The sequence below is a fragment of the Cetorhinus maximus genome, chromosome 22 (genome assembly GCF_964194155.1).
Source record: "Cetorhinus maximus chromosome 22, sCetMax3.hap1.1, whole genome shotgun sequence".
NCBI lineage: Eukaryota > Metazoa > Chordata > Chondrichthyes > Lamniformes > Cetorhinidae > Cetorhinus > Cetorhinus maximus.
Genome location: NC_135900.1, coordinates 40,537,444 through 40,556,087, shown reverse-complemented (window position 1 = coordinate 40,556,087; position 18,644 = coordinate 40,537,444). Strand labels below are relative to the sequence as shown.

At 44.4% G+C, this 18,644-nt stretch overlaps 1 protein-coding gene across 6 annotated transcripts in view; it reads left to right on the top strand.

Moving 5' to 3' along the window:
• The window catches only part of bcl2l13 (BCL2 like 13), a 46,296-nt gene that overhangs the window by 4,174 nt on the left and 23,478 nt on the right, over positions 1–18,644 (top strand). For all 6 annotated transcript variants that reach the window (XM_078568154.1, XM_078568150.1, XM_078568153.1 and 3 more), the window contains exons 4-6: positions 221–377; positions 14,212–14,281; positions 15,763–15,897. In XM_078568154.1, coding sequence (XP_078424280.1) covers positions 221–377; positions 14,212–14,281; positions 15,763–15,897 — 362 coding nt within the window. The remainder of the gene's footprint in view (positions 1–220; positions 378–14,211; positions 14,282–15,762; positions 15,898–18,644) is intronic.

Below are 18,644 nucleotides of genomic sequence, written 5' to 3'. Positions count from 1 at the left end.
TGACCTTACCAAAGTTTTGGGATCAAACTTGCAGAGCTTAACAGTACAAAATGCATATAAAGTAGCACAGTACTATAGCAAATGTAGGAAAAGCAACATAATACTGTAATAAATTTAATCTCATATTAATAACATCCTTTCCATAGAGCAGGAGTTCTGTTTGTTTAACTTCATTTGTTCTAAACTTTTGCTTTTTTTTCTCTCACCTCTTTCCCTCTAGCCTTTGCCAGTACAGGATTTGAATGTCACACTTCTCCAGTATTTAGTCCAGCAAATCCAGAAAGTTCAATAGAAGATTGCCTGGCCCAGCTTGGAGAAAAGGTAGTCCGGGAGCTTGCTGTGCAACTGGAGGCAGCACTACAAAATATTCTCAACAAGTGAGTTATGTGTTCCTGTTGTTTCCAGCATTGATAAAATTCTGACTAAGTGGAAAGCACAGACTAGCATCCCATATGAGATACACCCTCTCCTACTTCCAACTCTTCCACCACAACAAACAGAACCATACTATTTTTTTGATTCCTCGTAATGGCCGATAAGTAAGCAATTTATAACTTCAACAACAAAAACAGGTGAATACTGGTTGTGCTGACTTGTTCCTCCTTAGGAAGTTGCCAAAAATTTAATTTACTATTTGTGAAGCTATGTCATTTTGATTTGTAGGTTGGGCTTTTTATGCACCCACTTCATTAGGTTCTGGTTTTTTTGCCAGTTATGGGTATGCAGTCTTTCCAGAGTTTGGTCAACACCACCTTGAACTCCTTCCCCCTGGAGAAACAACTGACTTCCACTTGCCTGAAATGACATGACTAAGATTGGAAATAGTAAAATTGCTTCTGTCACAACTCAATTCATCCTATCTAACGTCATGCCTGCAAACATGTAACTCTCTATGCAGTTAGCCCACAACTTGGCAGGAGTTTATGAACATGTAATATCAAGCAGGTACGCAAAATAATTTTCAGGACATTGCCTGAATATTTCAAACTTGAAGCTCAAAATTGTTTGCTGACTTCTTTGATAACTATCTACTGACTTCAGCAGGTTTCTTTTGTGAATATAGCACATTTATAAGGCATGAACTGCTCGGATTTGCGCTAACAGTTTAACCTAGTTGCAAGTGGGAGTTGAAGGTGCCTTGAAGGGGGAGGAGAGAGAGGGCAGAATAGGAATATGTGAACCATTTTTATTGTATAATACAAGTTTAAAATCTACAAAAAACATTTATTTTAATAATTGTTTGGAAAAAGTTAAAACTTGCTCTTTATTTAACACGGCTAGGGAGCTTTCAAAGTAGCACTCACTAAGAATAGTCTTTCATAAACAACAGTAGCATTGATATCTGCTTAATTTCTCCTTATGCATTTAGAGCCTGATGTAACACAATTGCTTAATTTCCACAAGACTACACTAGTTTTATTTTTTTATAAACCATTTGTATTGTTTGTGAAAAAGGCTTAAATTATTCTGACAGTTTGAGCAAACTGCTGATTGATGCAAGACTGTGTAGGACTGGGCAACGTTCCATGAGTTTGTATGTGAAACCTTCATTTGATACCCACCTACACCTTGGGCCTTATTGCTGTCAGTATGAATAAACATTGATAAACACCTTATTTTTAACGCAGCAACCAGTATAACTAAATGGCCAAAATAATGAATGCAGCTATTGGAGTTGCCTCGCTATATACTGTTTGGAGTTTATAACTTATGTTACATTGGAAAAGTACAAGTTAGAAAGATGAGAATTTAGATAGTGAAGCAAATTCTCCATTACACTTTAGGCTTGTAACATTTTGGTAAGAAATAGGGATGAATTTCCTCAGTGACTTTCCCACTTCGCTGCAGTTAAGGCAGTACGGTGGGAGAAGCTCAACAGAAATTATCTGTGTAATTTAGTATATAGCTGTTTTTGTTAAAGTTGTTCAAAGGCAGTAGACACCCCACCTTTTTAAAAAGAGAAAACACCTTTGAACTGTCTGTCCTTGCAAACTGTCACCCCATATCTTTGGCTGAGTAAATTGAGACTATATTTTCTGGAATTTAGAAGATTGAGAGGCGATCTCATTGAAACATTCAAGATTCTGAAGAGGCTTGATAGGATAGACATTGAGAGTGTGTTTCTGCTGGTTGGGGAATCTAAAACACTGGGCACAGCCTCGGGATAAGGGGCTGATCATTTAGGACTGAGATGAGGAGAAATTACCTCACTCGAAGTGTTGTGAATATTTGGAATTCTCTGCCCCAGGGAGTGGTGAATGCTCCAATATTGATTAATTTTAAGGCTGGAATAGACAGATTTTTGGTGTCTCAGGAAATCAAGGGATATAGGAAACTGGCAGGAGAGTGGAGTTGATGCCCAAGATCAGCCATGATCATATTAAATGTGAGAGCAGGCTCAACGGACCATATGGTCTGCTCCTGCTCCTGTTTCTTGTGGTCTTCTATTTTCCAACCTCCCTTTACTCTCCAAGTACTTAAACATGTTGGCATCTCCTAAATCTGTGCCCATCTTTATCACAATTTCAAATTTGAATCCCTCCAATCAAGTTTTTGCCCCCTGCCACAGTATTGACACTGCCCTTATCAAGGTCACAGATAATATTTTGTGTGACTGTGTGGTAAACTCCTCATCCTTAACCTAAAATAGTACAGCACAGAAGGAAGCTGTTCAGCTCAGAATCCATGTTGGCTCATTTGAAGTGTAATCCAGTTAGTCCCACACTCGAATCTTTCCTCATATTCCATGTTCTCCCTCAAGTGTTTATCCAGTACTCCTTTGAAAGCTAAGATTAAAACTGTTTCCACTATCCTATTGGGCAATGCATCCAAAGCCTATCCACTCGTTGTGTCAAAAGATTTTACCTCATGTTGCCTCTGGTTCTTTTGCCAGTCACCATAAATCTGTGACCTCTGTCGATCCTGCAGCCATTGAAACACAATTGACCACTCCTCCAATTCCTCCCCATAAAGATCCAGCTGGGTGGACTATCCTTGCCTGGTTCTTTTCTTAGCTAACTAGTTTCATCCTGAGTACACCTGCGATAGTTTCCCTTCCTGATCCCAAACTGTTTCTCTGAAGTCCCCAAAGATCGATCCTTTGGAACTCCTATTTTTCTGCTACATGCTACCTCACGGCTATATAATGTCAGGTTCCACATGTACACTTACAGTATAGGTTAACATAGGATATATGGTACAGAAACAGGCCATTCAACCTAACTAATTCATGGTGATGTTTATGCTCCACTCAAGCCTCCTCCTCCTCTTTTCTCCTCTTTTAAATCTATCATCGTAACCATGTAGTTGCTTCTCCCTCAAATGCTTGTCTAGCCTCTCCTTAAATGCATCTATACTATTTGCTTCAACCACTCCCTCTGGTAGCGAGTTCTACATTCTTGCCACTCTTTGACTAAAGTTTCTTCTGAATTCCCTATTGGATTTCTTGGTGACCATCTTATGTTGATGGCCCCTAGTTAGGCTTTTCCTCACAAGAGGAAACATTCTCTCTGTATGAAAACCTCACCCTCAGCCTTTCTTCAAGAGAAAAGAGATCCAGCATGTCAACCCTATCTTGATATGTATATCCATGCATTTCCGGTATCATCATTGTAAATCTCTGCACCTCCTTCAGTACCTCAATATAATTTTTATAATATGGTGACCAGAACTGCATGCAGTACTCTTAAGTGTGGTTTAACCAAAGTTTATCATACCATCTCTGTTTTTTGATTATGCCCTTCTAGAAATAAAGCCTAGTGCTTGGTGTGCTTTTTTATGGCCTTGGTAACCTGTGGTGCAACTTTGTGATTGATGTATCTATGCTCCGATCCCTTTGGTTCCTCTAACCCACCTAGACTTGCACCTTCCAAGTGATAGATTAATTTCCTATTCTTCCTATCAGAATGTGTTACTTCTCTTTTATCTGTGTTCAACTTCACTTGATAATTATTCGCCCATTCTGAAAGTTTCGTACTGTGATTTGTTACAATCCTCCTCAGTATTGACTGTATCCCCCTGCCCCCAATCTGGTGTCATCTGCAAATTTAGAAATTGATTCCAAGTACAAATCATTAATATGAACAGCAGTGGTCCCAACGCTGATCCATGTGGAATCCTCCTCTTTTTCCTCTTCCTCCTCCTCCTCTTGCTCTTGCTCCTCCTCCTCTTGCTCTTGCTCCACCTCCTCCTCTTGTTCCTCCTCCTCCTCTTGCTCTTGCTCCTCCTCCTCCTCTTGCTCTTGCTCCTCCTCCTCCTCTTGCTCTTGCTCCTCCTCCTGCTCTTGCTCTTGCTCCTCCTCCTGCTCTTGCTCTTGCTCCTTCTCCTCCTGCTCTTGCTCCTCCTCCTCCTCTTGCTCTTGCTCCTCCTCCTCCTCTTGCTCTTGCTCCTCCTCCTCCTCTTGCTCCTCCTCCTCCTCTTGCTCCTCCTCCTCCTCTTGCTCCTCCTCCTCCTCTTGCTCCTCCTCCTCCTCTTTCTCTTGCTCCTCCTCCTCTTGCTCTTGCTCCTCCTCCTCCTGCTCTTGCTCTTCTTCCTCCTCTTGCTCTTGCTCTTGCTCTTGCTCTTCCTCCTCCCCCTCTTGCTCTTCCTCCTTGCTCTTGCTCCTCCTCCTCCTCTTGCTCCTCCTCCTCCTCTTGCTCCTCCTCCTCCTCTTGCTCCTCCTCCTCCTCTTGCTCTTGCTCCTCCTCCTCCTCTTGCTCTTGCTCCTCCTCCTCCTCTTGCTCTTGCTCCTCCTCCTCTTGCTCTTGCTCCTCCTCCTCATCTTGCTCTTGCTCCTCCTCCTCCTTGTTCCTCCTCCTCCTCCTGCTCTTGCTCCTCCTCCTCCTCTTGCTCCTCCTCCTCCTCTTGCTCTTGCTCCTCCTCCTCCTCTTGCTCTTGCTCCTCCTCCTCCTCTTGCTCTTGCTCCTTCTCCTCCTGCTCTTGCTCCTCCTCCTCCTCTTGCTCTTGCTCCTCCTCCTCTTGCTCTTGCTCCTCCTCCTCCTCTTGCTCCTCCTCCTCCTCCTCCTCTTGCTCCTCCTCCTCTTGCTCTTGCTCCTTCTCCTCCTTTTGCTCCTCTTCCTCCTCTTGCTCCTCCTCCTCCTCTTTCTCTTGCTCCTCCTCCTCTTGCTCTTGCTCCTCCTCCTCCTCCTCCTGCTCTTGCTCTTCTTCCTCCTCTTGCTCTTGCTCTTGCTCTTGCTCTTCCTCCTCCCCCTCTTGCTCTTGCTCCTCCTCTTCCTCCTTGCTCTTGCTCCTCCTCCTCCTCTTGCTCCTCCTCCTCCTCCTCCTCTTGCTCCTCCTCCTCCTCTTGCTCTTGCTCTCCTCCTCTTGCTCTTGCTCCTCCTCCTCCTCTTGCTCTTGCTCCTCCTCCTCTTGCTCTTGCTCCTCCTCCTCATCTTGCTCTTGCTCCTCCCCCTCCTATTGCTCTTGCTCCTCCTCTTGCTCTTGCTCCTCCTCTTGCTCTTGCTCCTCCTCCTCTTGCTCTTGCTCCTCCTCCTCCTCCTCCTCTTGCTCTTGCTCCTCCTCCTCCTCTTGCTCTTGCTCTTCCTCCTCCTCCTCTTGCTCTTGCTCTTCCTCCTCCTCCTCCTCTTGCTCTTGCTCTTCCTCCTCCTCCTCCTCTTGCTCTTGCTCCTCCTCCTCCTCTTGCTCTTGCTCCTCCTCTTGCTCTTGCTCCTCCTCCTCCTCTTGCTCTTGCTCCTCCTCCTCTTGCTCTTGCTCCTCCTCCTCCTCTTGCTCTTGCTCTTCCTCCTCCTCTTGCTCTTGCTCCTCCTCCTCCTCTTGCTCTTGCTCCTCCTCCTCCTCTTGCTCTTGCTCCTCCTCCTCTTGCTCTTGCTCCTCCTCCTCTTGCTCTTGCTCCTCCTCCTCCTCTTGCTCTTGCTCCTCCTCCTCCTCTTGCTCTTGCTCCTCCTCCTCCTCTTGCTCTTGCTCCTCCTCCTCCTCTTGCTCTTGCTCCTCCTCCTCCTCTTGCTCTTGCTCCTCCTCCTCCTCTTGCTCTTGCTCCTCCTCCTCCTCCTCTTGCTCTTGCTCCTCCTCCTCTTGCTCTTGCTCCTCCTCCTCTTGCTCTTGCTCCTCCTCCTCCTCTTGCTCTTGCTCCTCCTCCTCCTCCTGCTCTTGCTCTTACTCCTCCTCCTGCTCTTGCTCTTCCTCCTCCTCCTCTTGCTCCTCCTCCTCCTTGCTCTTGCTCCTCCTCCTCCTCCTCCTCTTGATCCTCCTCCTCCTCCTCCTCTTGCTCTTGCTCCTCCTCCTCCTCTTGCTCTTGCTCCTCCTCCTCCTCCTCTTCCTCCTCCTCCTCCTCTTGCTCTTGCTCCTTCTCCTCCTGCTCTTGCTCCTCCTCCTCCTCTTGCTCTTGCTCCTCCTCCTCTTGCTCTTGCTCCTCCTCCTCCTCTTGCTCCTCCTCCTCCTCCTCCTCTTGCTCCTCCTCCTCCTCCTCCTCTTGCTCCTCCTCCTCTTGCTCTTGCTCCTTCTCCTCCTTTTGCTCCTCTTCCTCCTCTTGCTCCTCCTCCTCCTCTTTCTCTTGCTCCTCCTCCTCTTGCTCTTGCTCCTCCTCCTCCTCCTCCTGCTCTTGCTCTTCTTCCTCCTCTTGCTCTTGCTCTTGCTCTTCCTCCTCCCCCTCTTGCTCTTGCTCCTCCTCTTCCTCCTTGCTCTTGCTCCTCCTCCTCCTCTTGCTCCTCCTCCTCCTCCTCCTCTTGCTCCTCCTCCTCCTCTTGCTCCTCCTCCTCCTCTTGCTCTTGCTCTCCTCCTCTTGCTCTTGCTCCTCCTCCTCCTCTTGCTCTTGCTCCTCCTCCTCTTGCTCTTGCTCCTCCTCCTCATCTTGCTCTTGCTCCTCCCCCTCCTATTGCTCTTGCTCCTCCTCTTGCTCTTGCTCCTCCTCTTGCTCTTGCTCCTCCTCCCCTTGCTCTTGCTCCTCCTCCTCCTCCTCCTCTTGCTCTTGCTCCTCCTCCTCCTCTTGCTCTTGCTCTTCCTCCTCCTCCTCTTGCTCTTGCTCTTCCTCCTCCTCCCCCTCTTGCTCTTGCTCCTCCTCTTCCTCCTTGCTCTTGCTCCTCCTCCTCCTCTTGCTCCTCCTCCTCCTCCTCCTCTTGCTCCTCCTCCTCCTCTTGCTCCTCCTCCTCCTCTTGCTCTTGCTCTCCTCCTCTTGCTCTTGCTCCTCCTCCTCCTCTTGCTCTTGCTCCTCCTCCTCTTGCTCTTGCTCCTCCTCCTCATCTTGCTCTTGCTCCTCCCCCTCCTATTGCTCTTGCTCCTCCTCTTGCTCTTGCTCCTCCTCTTGCTCTTGCTCCTCCTCCTCTTGCTCTTGCTCCTCCTCCTCCTCCTCCTCTTGCTCTTGCTCCTCCTCCTCCTCTTGCTCTTGCTCTTCCTCCTCCTCCTCTTGCTCTTGCTCTTCCTCCTCCTCCTCCTCTTGCTCTTGCTCTTCCTCCTCCTCCTCCTCTTGCTCTTGCTCCTCCTCCTCCTCTTGCTCTTGCTCCTCCTCTTGCTCTTGCTCCTCCTCCTCCTCTTGCTCTTGCTCCTCCTCCTCTTGCTCTTGCTCCTCCTCCTCCTCTTGCTCTTGCTCCTCCTCCTCCTCTTGCTCTTGCTCCTCCTCCTCCTCTTGCTCTTGCTCCTCCTCCTCTTGCTCTTGCTCCTCCTCCTCCTCTTGCTCTTGCTCCTCCTCCTCCTCTTGCTCTTGCTCCTCCTCCTCCTCTTGCTCTTGCTCCTCCTCCTCCTCTTGCTCTTGCTCCTCCTCCTCCTCTTGCTCTTGCTCCTCCTCCTCCTCTTGCTCTTGCTCCTCCTCCTCCTCTTGCTCTTGCTCCTCCTCCTCCTCCTCTTGCTCTTGCTCCTCCTCCTCTTGCTCTTGCTCCTCCTCCTCTTGCTCTTGCTCCTCCTCCTCCTCTTGCTCTTGCTCCTCCTCCTCCTCCTGCTCTTGCTCTTACTCCTCCTCCTGCTCTTGCTCTTCCTCCTCCTCCTCTTGCTCCTCCTCCTCCTTGCTCTTGCTCCTCCTCCTCCTCCTCCTCTTGATCCTCCTCCTCCTCCTCCTCTTGCTCCTCCTCCTCCTCTTGCTCTTGCTCCTCCTCCTCCTCTTGCTCTTGCTCCTCCTCCTCCTCCTCCTCTTGCTCGCTCTTCCTCCTCCTCCTCTTGCTCGCTCTTCCTCCTCCTCCTCCTCCTCCTCCTCTTGCTCGCTCTTCCTCCTCCTCCTTCTCCTCTTGCTCGCTCTTCCTCCTCCTCCTCTTGCTCGCTCTTCCTCCTCCTCCTCCTCCTCTTGCTCGCTCTTCCTCCTCCTCCTCCTCCTCCTCTTGCTCGCTCTTCCTCCTCCTCCTCCTCCTCTTGCTCGCTCTTCCTCCTCCTCCTCCTCCTCTTGCTCGCTCTTCCTCCTCCTCCTCCTCCTCTTGCTCGCTCTTCCTCCTCCTCCTTCTCCTCTTGCTCGCTCTTCCTCCTCCTCCTCTTGCTCGCTCTTCCTCCTCCTCCTCCTCCTCTTGCTCGCTCTTCCTCCTCCTCCTCCTCCTCCTCTTGCTCGCTCTTCCTCCTCCTCCTCCTCCTCTTGCTCGCTCTTCCTCCTCCTCCTCCTCCTCTTGCTCGCTCTTCCTCCTCCTCCTCCTCCTCTTGCTCGCTCTTCCTCCTCCTCCTCCTCCTCTTGCTCGCTCTTGCTCTTGCTCCTCCTCCTGCTCTTGCTCTTGCTCCTCCTGCTCCTCCTCCTGCTCTTGCTCCTCCTGAATTCACCCCAGCTCGAATGGGGATTGAGCCCCCTGCTATTGGCACTGATCTGATCCACACTGGCTGTCTAGAAGCTGCACCAACTGCTCCCCCCAAGGAGTCTGAGTTGCTGTGGCAACATACATTTTTACATGCATGTTGTAGCCAGAGCTATGGATAGAGATGGTAGAGACTTCAATTTCTTTTCATCACATGGCTGACCAGGAATCTCTGCTGCTCTTGTTGCCTGCCATTAGCATATGCTGGAAGGATTTACAAGTTGATACTCAACCTGTTTGGCCATGTTATGAACACACCTTCCTTGGCCATCAAATCCTGGGCCAGAATATTTGGCTCGGCGGGCGGGGCCCGCTCACCGAGGCATAAAATGACATGGGGTGACATTGGGCATGCATCCCGACATCACCGCACATCATTTAGATTGTCAGTTCGGCGGGTGCACAGCCAAGTCAGCTGTGCGGCCGCCAAACTGTCAAAGGCCTATTAAGGCTTGTTTGAAAACTAATTAAACTAATACACTGAGCTGCCCGTCCAACCTTAAGGTTGGTGGGCAGGCGAAGAGCCCGGGCAGCCTTCGCATTTTTCATGGAACCTTATCCACGGGTGGGATGAGGTTTCATGAAGTGTTTATAAATTGAATTTTAAAAATTTTAAAAATTCATTGACATGTCCCAACTCAGGTGTCACATGAGGGGATGTCTTAATTTTTTTTATTTTCTTTTATCTAGATGTTTAAAACTTAAACTAATCTCCATGAGGCACCTTTGTGCGCGTGCAGGCCCCAACTCTGGGACCCACCCACCCCACAGCCTGCACAGGGAGAGCTCAGCGCTTCCAGGTGCACGTCACAAACCCCACACTGTCAATTAAGGCCCGCCCACATAAATGGCAGCACGGAGCCGATCAGGGGGAAAATTCTCCCCCTGGAGTGGGATTTGAACCACCGAGCTCCTGGCTTAGAGGCAGGGACACCACCCACTGCGCCACAAGACCAACTTCCTTCCCACCTTCAGCCACCCTGAATAACTACCCTATACTCCTACTCTACTTTCTGTCTTGAAGCCAGCTAGCAACCCATTCTGCACTTGTACCCTGACTCCACATTCTCTGACCTTATTCATTAATCTATTATGGGTACTTATTAAAGGCATTTTGAAAATCCAGATAAATTACATCTACTGTCTAACCTACCAAGTTAGATAGGAGTCCTGTGCACATTCCATTCCCTTCGGAAGAAGTCATATTGGGCTCAAAATGTTAACTCTATTTCTCTCTCCACAGATGCTGCCCGATCTGTTGAGTTTTTCCATCATTTTGTTTTTATTTCAGATTTCTAGCATCCACAGTATTTTGCTTTCATTCCATTTCGTTATTCCCTGACTTAGCTCTTAGTCCAGTTAATATCAGGGTAGTTGAAACCCCCCACGATGATTATTCTATGGCTTTTACTTAATTCCCTAATTTGTCTGCGTACATCTTCCCCCACCTCCTTTCGCTATTAAGTGATTTGTAGACCCTTATTAGTGTGATTAACCCTTTATTATGCTTTACTTCTATCCATATGGATTTTATTTTTGTCTTGCTGATCACTATCCCTTTTTTCCACTGCTGTAGCTATCCCTGCTCCAAGTGAATAAATACAGCTACTCCGCCTCCCTTTTTTCCCTCTATCTTTTCTAAATGCCTTTAATAAGTGCCCATAATAGATTAATGAATAAGGTCAGAGAATGTGGAGTCAGGGTGCCAGTGCAGAATGGGTTGCTAGCTGGCTTCAAATGTTGTACCCTGCAATGTTTAATTTCCAGTCTGATTTTTCTATAGCCATGTCTTATTAACCCTATTCCGTCTGCTTTCTCCCAACACATGATTGCCCATGCTGGGGGCAATGTGTGCATTGCTGTACAGACATTCCAACTCATTTTTAATTGGATTTCCTCTTGCTTTATGTTAACCATCTTTTTAGACACCCATTCAATAACTCTATTCCTTTACTTTTTTTCATTCATTTAGGGATCCGGGCATCACTGGCTAGACCAGCATTTATTACCCATCCCTACTTGCCCTTGAGAAGGTGGTGGTGAGCCACCTTGAACCACTGCAGTCCATGTGTTGTTGGAATACCCACAGTGCTGTTCAGAAAGGAGTTCCAGAATTTTGACCCAGCGACAGTGAAGGAATTGTGATATGTTTCCAAGTCAGGTTGGTGTGTGGCTTGGAGGGAAACTTGCAGGAGGTGGTGTTCCCATGCATGTGCTGCCCTTGTCTTTCCAGGTGATAGTAGTTGCAGGTTTGGAAGGTGCTGTTGAAAGAGCCTTGGTGAGTTGTTGTAGTGCATCTCGTAGATGGTGTACACTGCTGCCACTATGTGTCAATGGTGGGGGGAGTGAATGTTTGTGGATGGAATGCCAATCAAACAAGCTGTTTTGTTCTGGATGGCATCCAGCTTGTTGAGTATTGTTGGAGCTGCACTCATCCAAAGTGGAGGGTATTCCATCACACTCCTGACTTGTGCCTTGTAGATGATGGGACAGGCTTTGGAGGGTGAGTTACTCATGCAGAAATTCCCAGTCTCTGATCTGCTCTTGTAGCCACAGTATTTACATGGTTGGTCAAGTTCATTTTCTTGTCAATGGCAATGCCCAGGATGTTGATAGTGGGGGGCTCAGCAAATGGTAATGCCATTCTCCTGCAGACATGTTTGTTCAGGACAGTCTGACCGTCCACAAACTCCCACATTCTACAGTCCAGACACACCTGCTCTGCCATATTTTAGACCTGCTTTATTTAATTGATTGAAAGTTTTTTCAATGATTATTTGTAGTTGTATAAAGTAATTTAGTTAGTTGAGCTAGAAATTTAATACAGTACTTATACTTTGTCAGTCCTAGTTTAAATTACTACCCTAATTTAGGGGGGAGAAAACTTTAAAATTCACATCCCATCACCTACCTGCTTACCTAAATAATGCCTCTGAACTTCAGCTCTCAGGCCTCATTGTCTCTCACTCTCTGTCAGACCTCTCCTTTTAGAAAACCAGAACAGCACTACTTCCCTCACTCGCCAAAGCTGGACTTTGTGCTACATAGGAACAGAAGAAATATACATAAAAGTCCTTTCCAAAATTTTAAAAACACTCAGCTACACCTCACTACCACTTGTTTTGAATCCTCCACTGTGTGATTCGTCACATTGCTTCTCCAACATCCTGTACTGGATGGGCAGAAATTTCCTCCAACTAAATATTGGGAATATAGCCACCCACTCCATCACACTCTCCCTGCCAACTGTCTGAGGCTGAACCAGACCATTCACAACATTAGCCTCGCATTTGACACTCAGGTGGGCTTCTGACCACACGTCCACTTCATCACAAAGGCTACATGCGTATTTTTACCTCCATAATCTCCTTCAGCTCAGCTGCTGAAACTCTAATTTCAGGCCTTCGTTACCTCCAGACTTGACCACTCCCTATACAAACTAGATTTCACCCAAAACTCTGCCCGTATCCTAACTCACATCAAGTAATGTTCACCTATCACCCCTGTGCTTGCTGATCTACATTGGCTACTGATCCCACAACAACTCAATTTTAAAATTCTCATCCCTGTTTTCAAATCCCTCCAAGCTTCACCCCTCCCTACCTCTGTAACCTTCTATACCCCTACAAGCCTGCCAAATCTCTGAACTGCTCCAACTCAAGCCTCTTACACCTGTCCAATTATTAATCACTGCAGCATTGCTGACTGTGACTTCAGCTGCCTTGGCCTGTAGCCCTGGAATACCATCCCAAAACCATTCTTCCTCTCTCTCTTTCTCCTCCTTTGACTTTGCTTAAAACCTACCTCTTGGTCACTTGTGCTAATATTTTCTTATGTAGCTCGGTGTTGAATTTTTTGATGATGATCCTGTGAAGCACCCTGTAAAGTTTTGCCATGTTAAAGGCACGTATAAATGTATGTTATTGCTCAGCCATCTAATACTTAAAGCATAACTGTTTCTGATTTGTGTTGGAAGGAGTAATTTGTGTATTTATTTAAATACATTTTCTGGTAAATTTTGTACATATTAGGATAAAAGAAAAACGAGCAAGAGCATGCCATTTGGTCCTTCAAGCTTGCTGCACCATTCAATAAACTCATGGCTGATCTTCTGCTGACATTTTATGACGGTGCAGTTTTTGATGCATGCGTATAAAGTGTCTTGTTCCCTGTACCTGACTCTTATTTTTCTGGTTTAAAAGCATTTTAGACTAAACGCTTACTTAATTTGGTTGGATAAACAGAAGCTTAATGTTACCCATAGTTCTAATAAGTTGACTAGTTTGACAGAACAATATTTACATCTGAGAATTTGAGAGGGATGTTGTCCTGCATCAAAAGTCAAGCAGTGGGCTGGATTAGATTTGGGGAGGTCATTGAACAACTGTAGCCCAAGTCTACATATATGTCGGGAGTGAGATTTTAAAGTGGCAACATGCATCACTATGAAGGACAAAAATTGAGCAGGAAAGAATGGAGGAATTTATTGGCTAGAATGTGCTATACTATAAAGTAACCATGACATCTTGAACCCTGTACAACGAGTTAAAATGGCGCTGTTAGTAAACATTTTTTGATGTCTGAACTATAAACCGAAGAATATGTTTCGCTCTTTTAGTTAAAACAATTTACCTGTCATTTCCACTTGCCAGTTCCTGGTATATAAGGTTCCCTGTTGCCTTTTCGCATTTTTGAGATAATATTCATCTTTTAATATGCCTTTTTTGTATATATTTGCTTCCTTGATGTCTTAACCAATATATCCAAACAGTAGCCGATTGAGAGAGATCACCAACAACCCAGGGTTCAATTCTATCTGTGCTGATTTAGTGACTCTCTACCAAGACATCAACGGGACTTTTAATTTGTCCTATGTGTTCTATATTAATATTTCTGATCCTCACCTCTCTTCCATGACAGCTGTTTGGATGTGGGGACAAGATTGGGTTCTGCAATGATTTCTTCTGCAATTAAATTGTCTGTCAACACTTTTTTTCCATCAAACTTTATGTATGTATAATACTCAAGTGAGTTATCAGATAGTGACCAGCATCTGTAAAACTAATCCGTAATTTAAATAAATCCACATCCTCAGTTGGTGGGGAAGAGACAAATTGGTGAGAAGACAAGCAGTCATAGAATGAATTAGATTTTTTTTACCGCTGCATTTATGTAACCCCTTTTAAAGTAGAAAAACACCCTAAGACTCTACACAATTGTGATCAAACAAGAATTGATGCTTAGCCAAAGAAGGCGATTGTTAGGAGGGGTGACAAAGCTTGATCAAAGAGGTGAGTTTTTAAGATGCAGGTGGAGTTAGAGAGGCATGAATCAGCAATAACTATTATTTATATTGTTTCTTTGCAAGAGGAACATTTTTGTTTAACCTTATTCTCCCCACTTCTCTTTTCCATTATGGGGCATTTATTTGAGTTATTAAATAGACGTGACAATTTTGTATGGTAATTAAGCTTGATTTTTTTTTACACTTTACACTTCGATTTTTATCATTTTGCAGGCCACTTGAGTATAAGGTATACAAAGAGCAAGCAAATCAAGTTGCCAGCCACACCAGTGGGTGGAATAAGGTATGAATAGCTTAGTTTATTCTCAAAGTTCCAGACAAGGTAACCATGGACCTGAATTTCAGTGCTAGTGTCAAGACAATGAGAAGCAGAGTTGCTATTCCACAGCCTGCTGTATGCAAATGCAGCACTTTAATGACCCAGACTAGGAGTGGGTGATAGGGTGGGATGAAACTGTCCTTTCAGTCAACATCTCCCAGTATTTCATGTGACTAAGAAATACGTAGATGGTGCATATGGGAATAGACACATAAGCTATTTGTATTTTTTCTAGGGTGCTGGAAATGTGCTTGTCAAGTCTGCAATAATTCAGAATTTCTCTCATGTCGGTGACTCCTTTAGTAAACTACAGTACTATAATGCTTCCAACAATGAGTTAGTAAATGCAAATTGAATACTAAAATATTACAACTCTATTATAAATGGCCTGAAAATTAAAGCAACCAATTATCTCTTTCCAGTTACATTCCTCTTTTAGCAGTAGCTAAACCTTTTATAAACTGATGAGGGATTTTGGACACAGTTTTTAAAAAAAAGTTGATTACTATAAGGGTAAAAAGGCTATGGATAAAATACCAGAATTCTTGACTTCCAGAACTGTAAATATTATTAATAAATATACACATTGCAACCGTAGGATTCACTGAGCTGGAGGTCAGAGCTGACCTCATTTCTTTTGTCATGCTATAATGTGGACTAGATGCATAAATTTAATTGAAGCCATACAAAAGTTTGAAGCAGGAAATTAATGCTGGAGGCTTGCATATTACATTTTGTATAGGGGAAAAAAAATCAATCTTGGTATGACTTTGATCTTTTCCATTCCCTAAATGCCTTGTGATTCATTGCAGCTGAGCTTTAGTCTTCCAAAGCACACAAACAGTCCATGAGAAAGAAAAGAAAACCCATTTCTGGTTCTCATTTAATGAGGTAGTGATTGGTTGACTATGAAAGCTGAAGGCAAATCTTCCAAGTTGAAAAACATAAAGAATGAGAAACGGCTAGCTATTGTCTGCTGTTCCTAAAATTATAGCTTACATCATTGTTGATTCCACATCAGTTTTGTTTGTTCTCCAAAGGCAAAAATTCACACAATCTCTTCTGCTCCTCAAAATTAATCAAGTAGAAATCCACATGTGTCCCCCACTTCTCCCCTATTCAATCCTGATTAGTTACCCAGTCCCAGCAGTGCAGTTTGCCTGCACAACAGTGACTACACTTGGAAAAAGTAATCATTTTACTTGTAATGTGCTTTGGGATGTCCTGAGGGTGTGTTAAGGCACAATATAAATGCACAGGAACCAGCATCATCTATAGAGTATCTGATTATCTTCGTCTATATATCTCTTGATTTATTTTGCGTGTGTATGTTAGGATAATATTTCTATTTTTCTTGTTCTCAGAAAGTGGGAAGTTATCTGTAATTTGTGCTTGGTGGTTTATCCCTGCTTTGAACCATAGTATTTTTACTGCTTATTTTGTAGGTTCTGATCTCCCTAGTGTTGTTACAACAGCTACTAACCAGTCACAGCCAGCAGCCACTAAAGGAACTAGTGGAATTTGGAGTGAAGTACATTGAGGAGACTGAAGCTGATTATATCATCCAGCAAGGAGGATGGGTAGGTTTGTCAACTAATTCCAACTTCAACTTCAAAAAATATCTGATTGTTTCTTGGCTTATCCACTGAGGACTATATGGGTGCCAAAAAGTTGGAAAATATTTCTTTCAACAACACGAGCTGAAGTGTTTTAGCTCAGCTACCATGTAATCATATGGCAAAACTTAATTTACTATATATCAATCTTGCAAGGTAATCCCCTAATATTGATGTCTTTCTCCCACACTTGACATCTGTGGCTTTAGAGAAATTATTGGCTTGAATGTGAATTGTGGTTTTACTCAGCACCAAGACCCAAACTCTCACTCTTAATATAGGGCCTTTGAAATTAAATTTGAGAGAAGAGCCTTTCTTTTATTCAGACTTTTACGCCCAAGTAAAAAGTGAAACAATATTATTACTGTGGCACCTGAATCCCTTTTTTCAATGAAAAGAAACTTGAAGAATTTCAAGATTAACACACATTTTTAAAATTATAATAGTAGAAAAAGTGTAATCAAGGGTGGGCTCTTTAGAAATAAATCAGTAATATCGCAATGAAAATAAGGAAATGGCAGACTTGTTGAATAATTGCTGTCAATCTTCACAGTAGAGGAAGAGGATAATAAACGTGACATTCCAGGAAATTAATAATGTATGAAGGATTGGAACTCACTAAAGTTAAAATAAGCAGGAAATTTTTTTTTAAAAATGACAGTGAAGACTGACAAATTCCCAGGACCTGATGGCTTCCACCTCCAGTGTTTTAAAGGAAGTAGGTGAGAAAATTGTGGGTGCTTTAATTGTAATTTTCCAAAATACTCTCGATGTAGTAATTATCCCTTTTTTAGATTAGAACATTGTAAATGTAACTCCTTAATATAGAAAGGAATGAGAAAAATTAAGACACTTATAGACCAACAGCTGTTGTAAGAAGTTGTTTTAATTTGTAATTAAGGAATAGAGTGACTGAGCACTTGGAGAAATTTGAGCTGATCAGAGTCAACATAGATTTGTAAAGGTTAGGGGATGTCTAATGAACCTAAATGAATTTTTTGAGGAAGTAACCAAAGCAGTAGACAGGGGAATGCCTATGGATGTAGTCTATATGCAATTCCAAGATATATTTGATAGGATTCCACATAAGAGACTGTTAGCTAAAATTAACACTCATAGAATTAAAGGCAAAAGTAGGGATAATGGATATGTACTCGGGGCTCAATTAGGTACTATATTAATTATTTGAATAACAAAATAGAGAGCCATAGATCCAAGTTTGCCAGTGACACAAAGATTGGTGGTATATGTTAAGCCCCAACAGCTGTTTGGCAATAAAGACCAAGACCAAGACAGACTCCTTCAGATAGTTTTATTTCCGGTGCATAAAACTCTCTACAGAGAGAACTTGCCTCACCTGTTATCCCTTTTTTTATACAACCAAGTGGGTACTTAGGTTGTTAACTAGTAATTAGCAATTGAACTTCTTTAACTGTTTCCTTCCCCAACAGTATGGTAAGTAGTGTAGATGGAGCATTAAGTTACAAAGAGACATTGATGAATTAAGTGAGTGGGCAAAACTGTAGCGGATGGATGCTGGTAGGTGTGAACACGTCCATTTTGGATCAAAAAAAGATTGATCTGAGCGGTGTAGTGAAAATCTAGGAATGGGTGAGGCCTAAAAAAATATAGGGGTTGATGTTCACATCACTAAAATGTAGTTAAATGCAGAAAAAAAAGGGCTCATGGAAAATTAGCCTTTATAGAATATAGGGGAGAGTTTTCTGCCAGTCGGGGGGGCGGAGTTGGGTGGGCGTGCAGCCGATCACCGCCCGTGATAGGCAGTGCGCCGCCATTTTATGTGGGCGGGCCAATTAAGGCCCGCCCAGCATGATGCGCACCTGGAAGCGCTGAGCGCTCCCTGTGCGGGCGGGGGGAATAGGCTGAGTCCGGGCCCGCGCTCTTTCGCGCATGTAAGCGAAAGAGTGCAGAAATCTCCGAGGCACAGAGCTGCCTCGGGGAGATCAATTTGATATTTAAAAATTTAAATAAAGGAAAAAAAAGTGTCCCCTCTTGTAACAGTGTCACATGAGCTGGGACATGTCTGTGAATTTTTTTGAAAATTTTTATTAAAGTTTAAAAACCTTCATGAAACCTCATCCCGCCCATGGATGAGGCTTCATGATAAATGCGAAGGCCACCTGGGCTCTTCGCCTGCCCGCCAACCTTAAGGTTGGACGGGCAGCTCAGTTAATTATTTTAATTGCTGTTTAAATGGCCTTAACAGGCCTTTAACAGTTCGGCGGGTGTGCAACCAACTCCAGTGCGTGCCCGCCGAAATCAAGACCTAAATGACACGTGGTGACGTCGGGACACATGCCCGATGTTATCACCTGTCATTTTACGTGCTGGCAAGCGGGCCCCGCCCCACTTGCCAACCCGAAGATTCTGGCCATAGAATAGTTTAAGTGCTAGAATATAAAAAGGAGGAAGTTTTGCTACAGTTATACAAAGCCATGAAAACCACATCTGGAGCACTGTTTATAGTTCTGGCCACAGTACCTTAGAAAGTGCAAGTGCAGTGTAATGCCAATTCAGCAGAATGTTACCAGAGCTCCAAGGGTTAGATTTTGAAGAAAGATTACATAAACTATTATTGTATTCCCTGGAATATAGAAAATTACGGGTGATTTGATTGAGCTTTTTAAGATTGTTGAAAATGATCAATGCAGTAGATAGGAGAAAACTTTTTTCTGCTAGTGAGGAAGCAT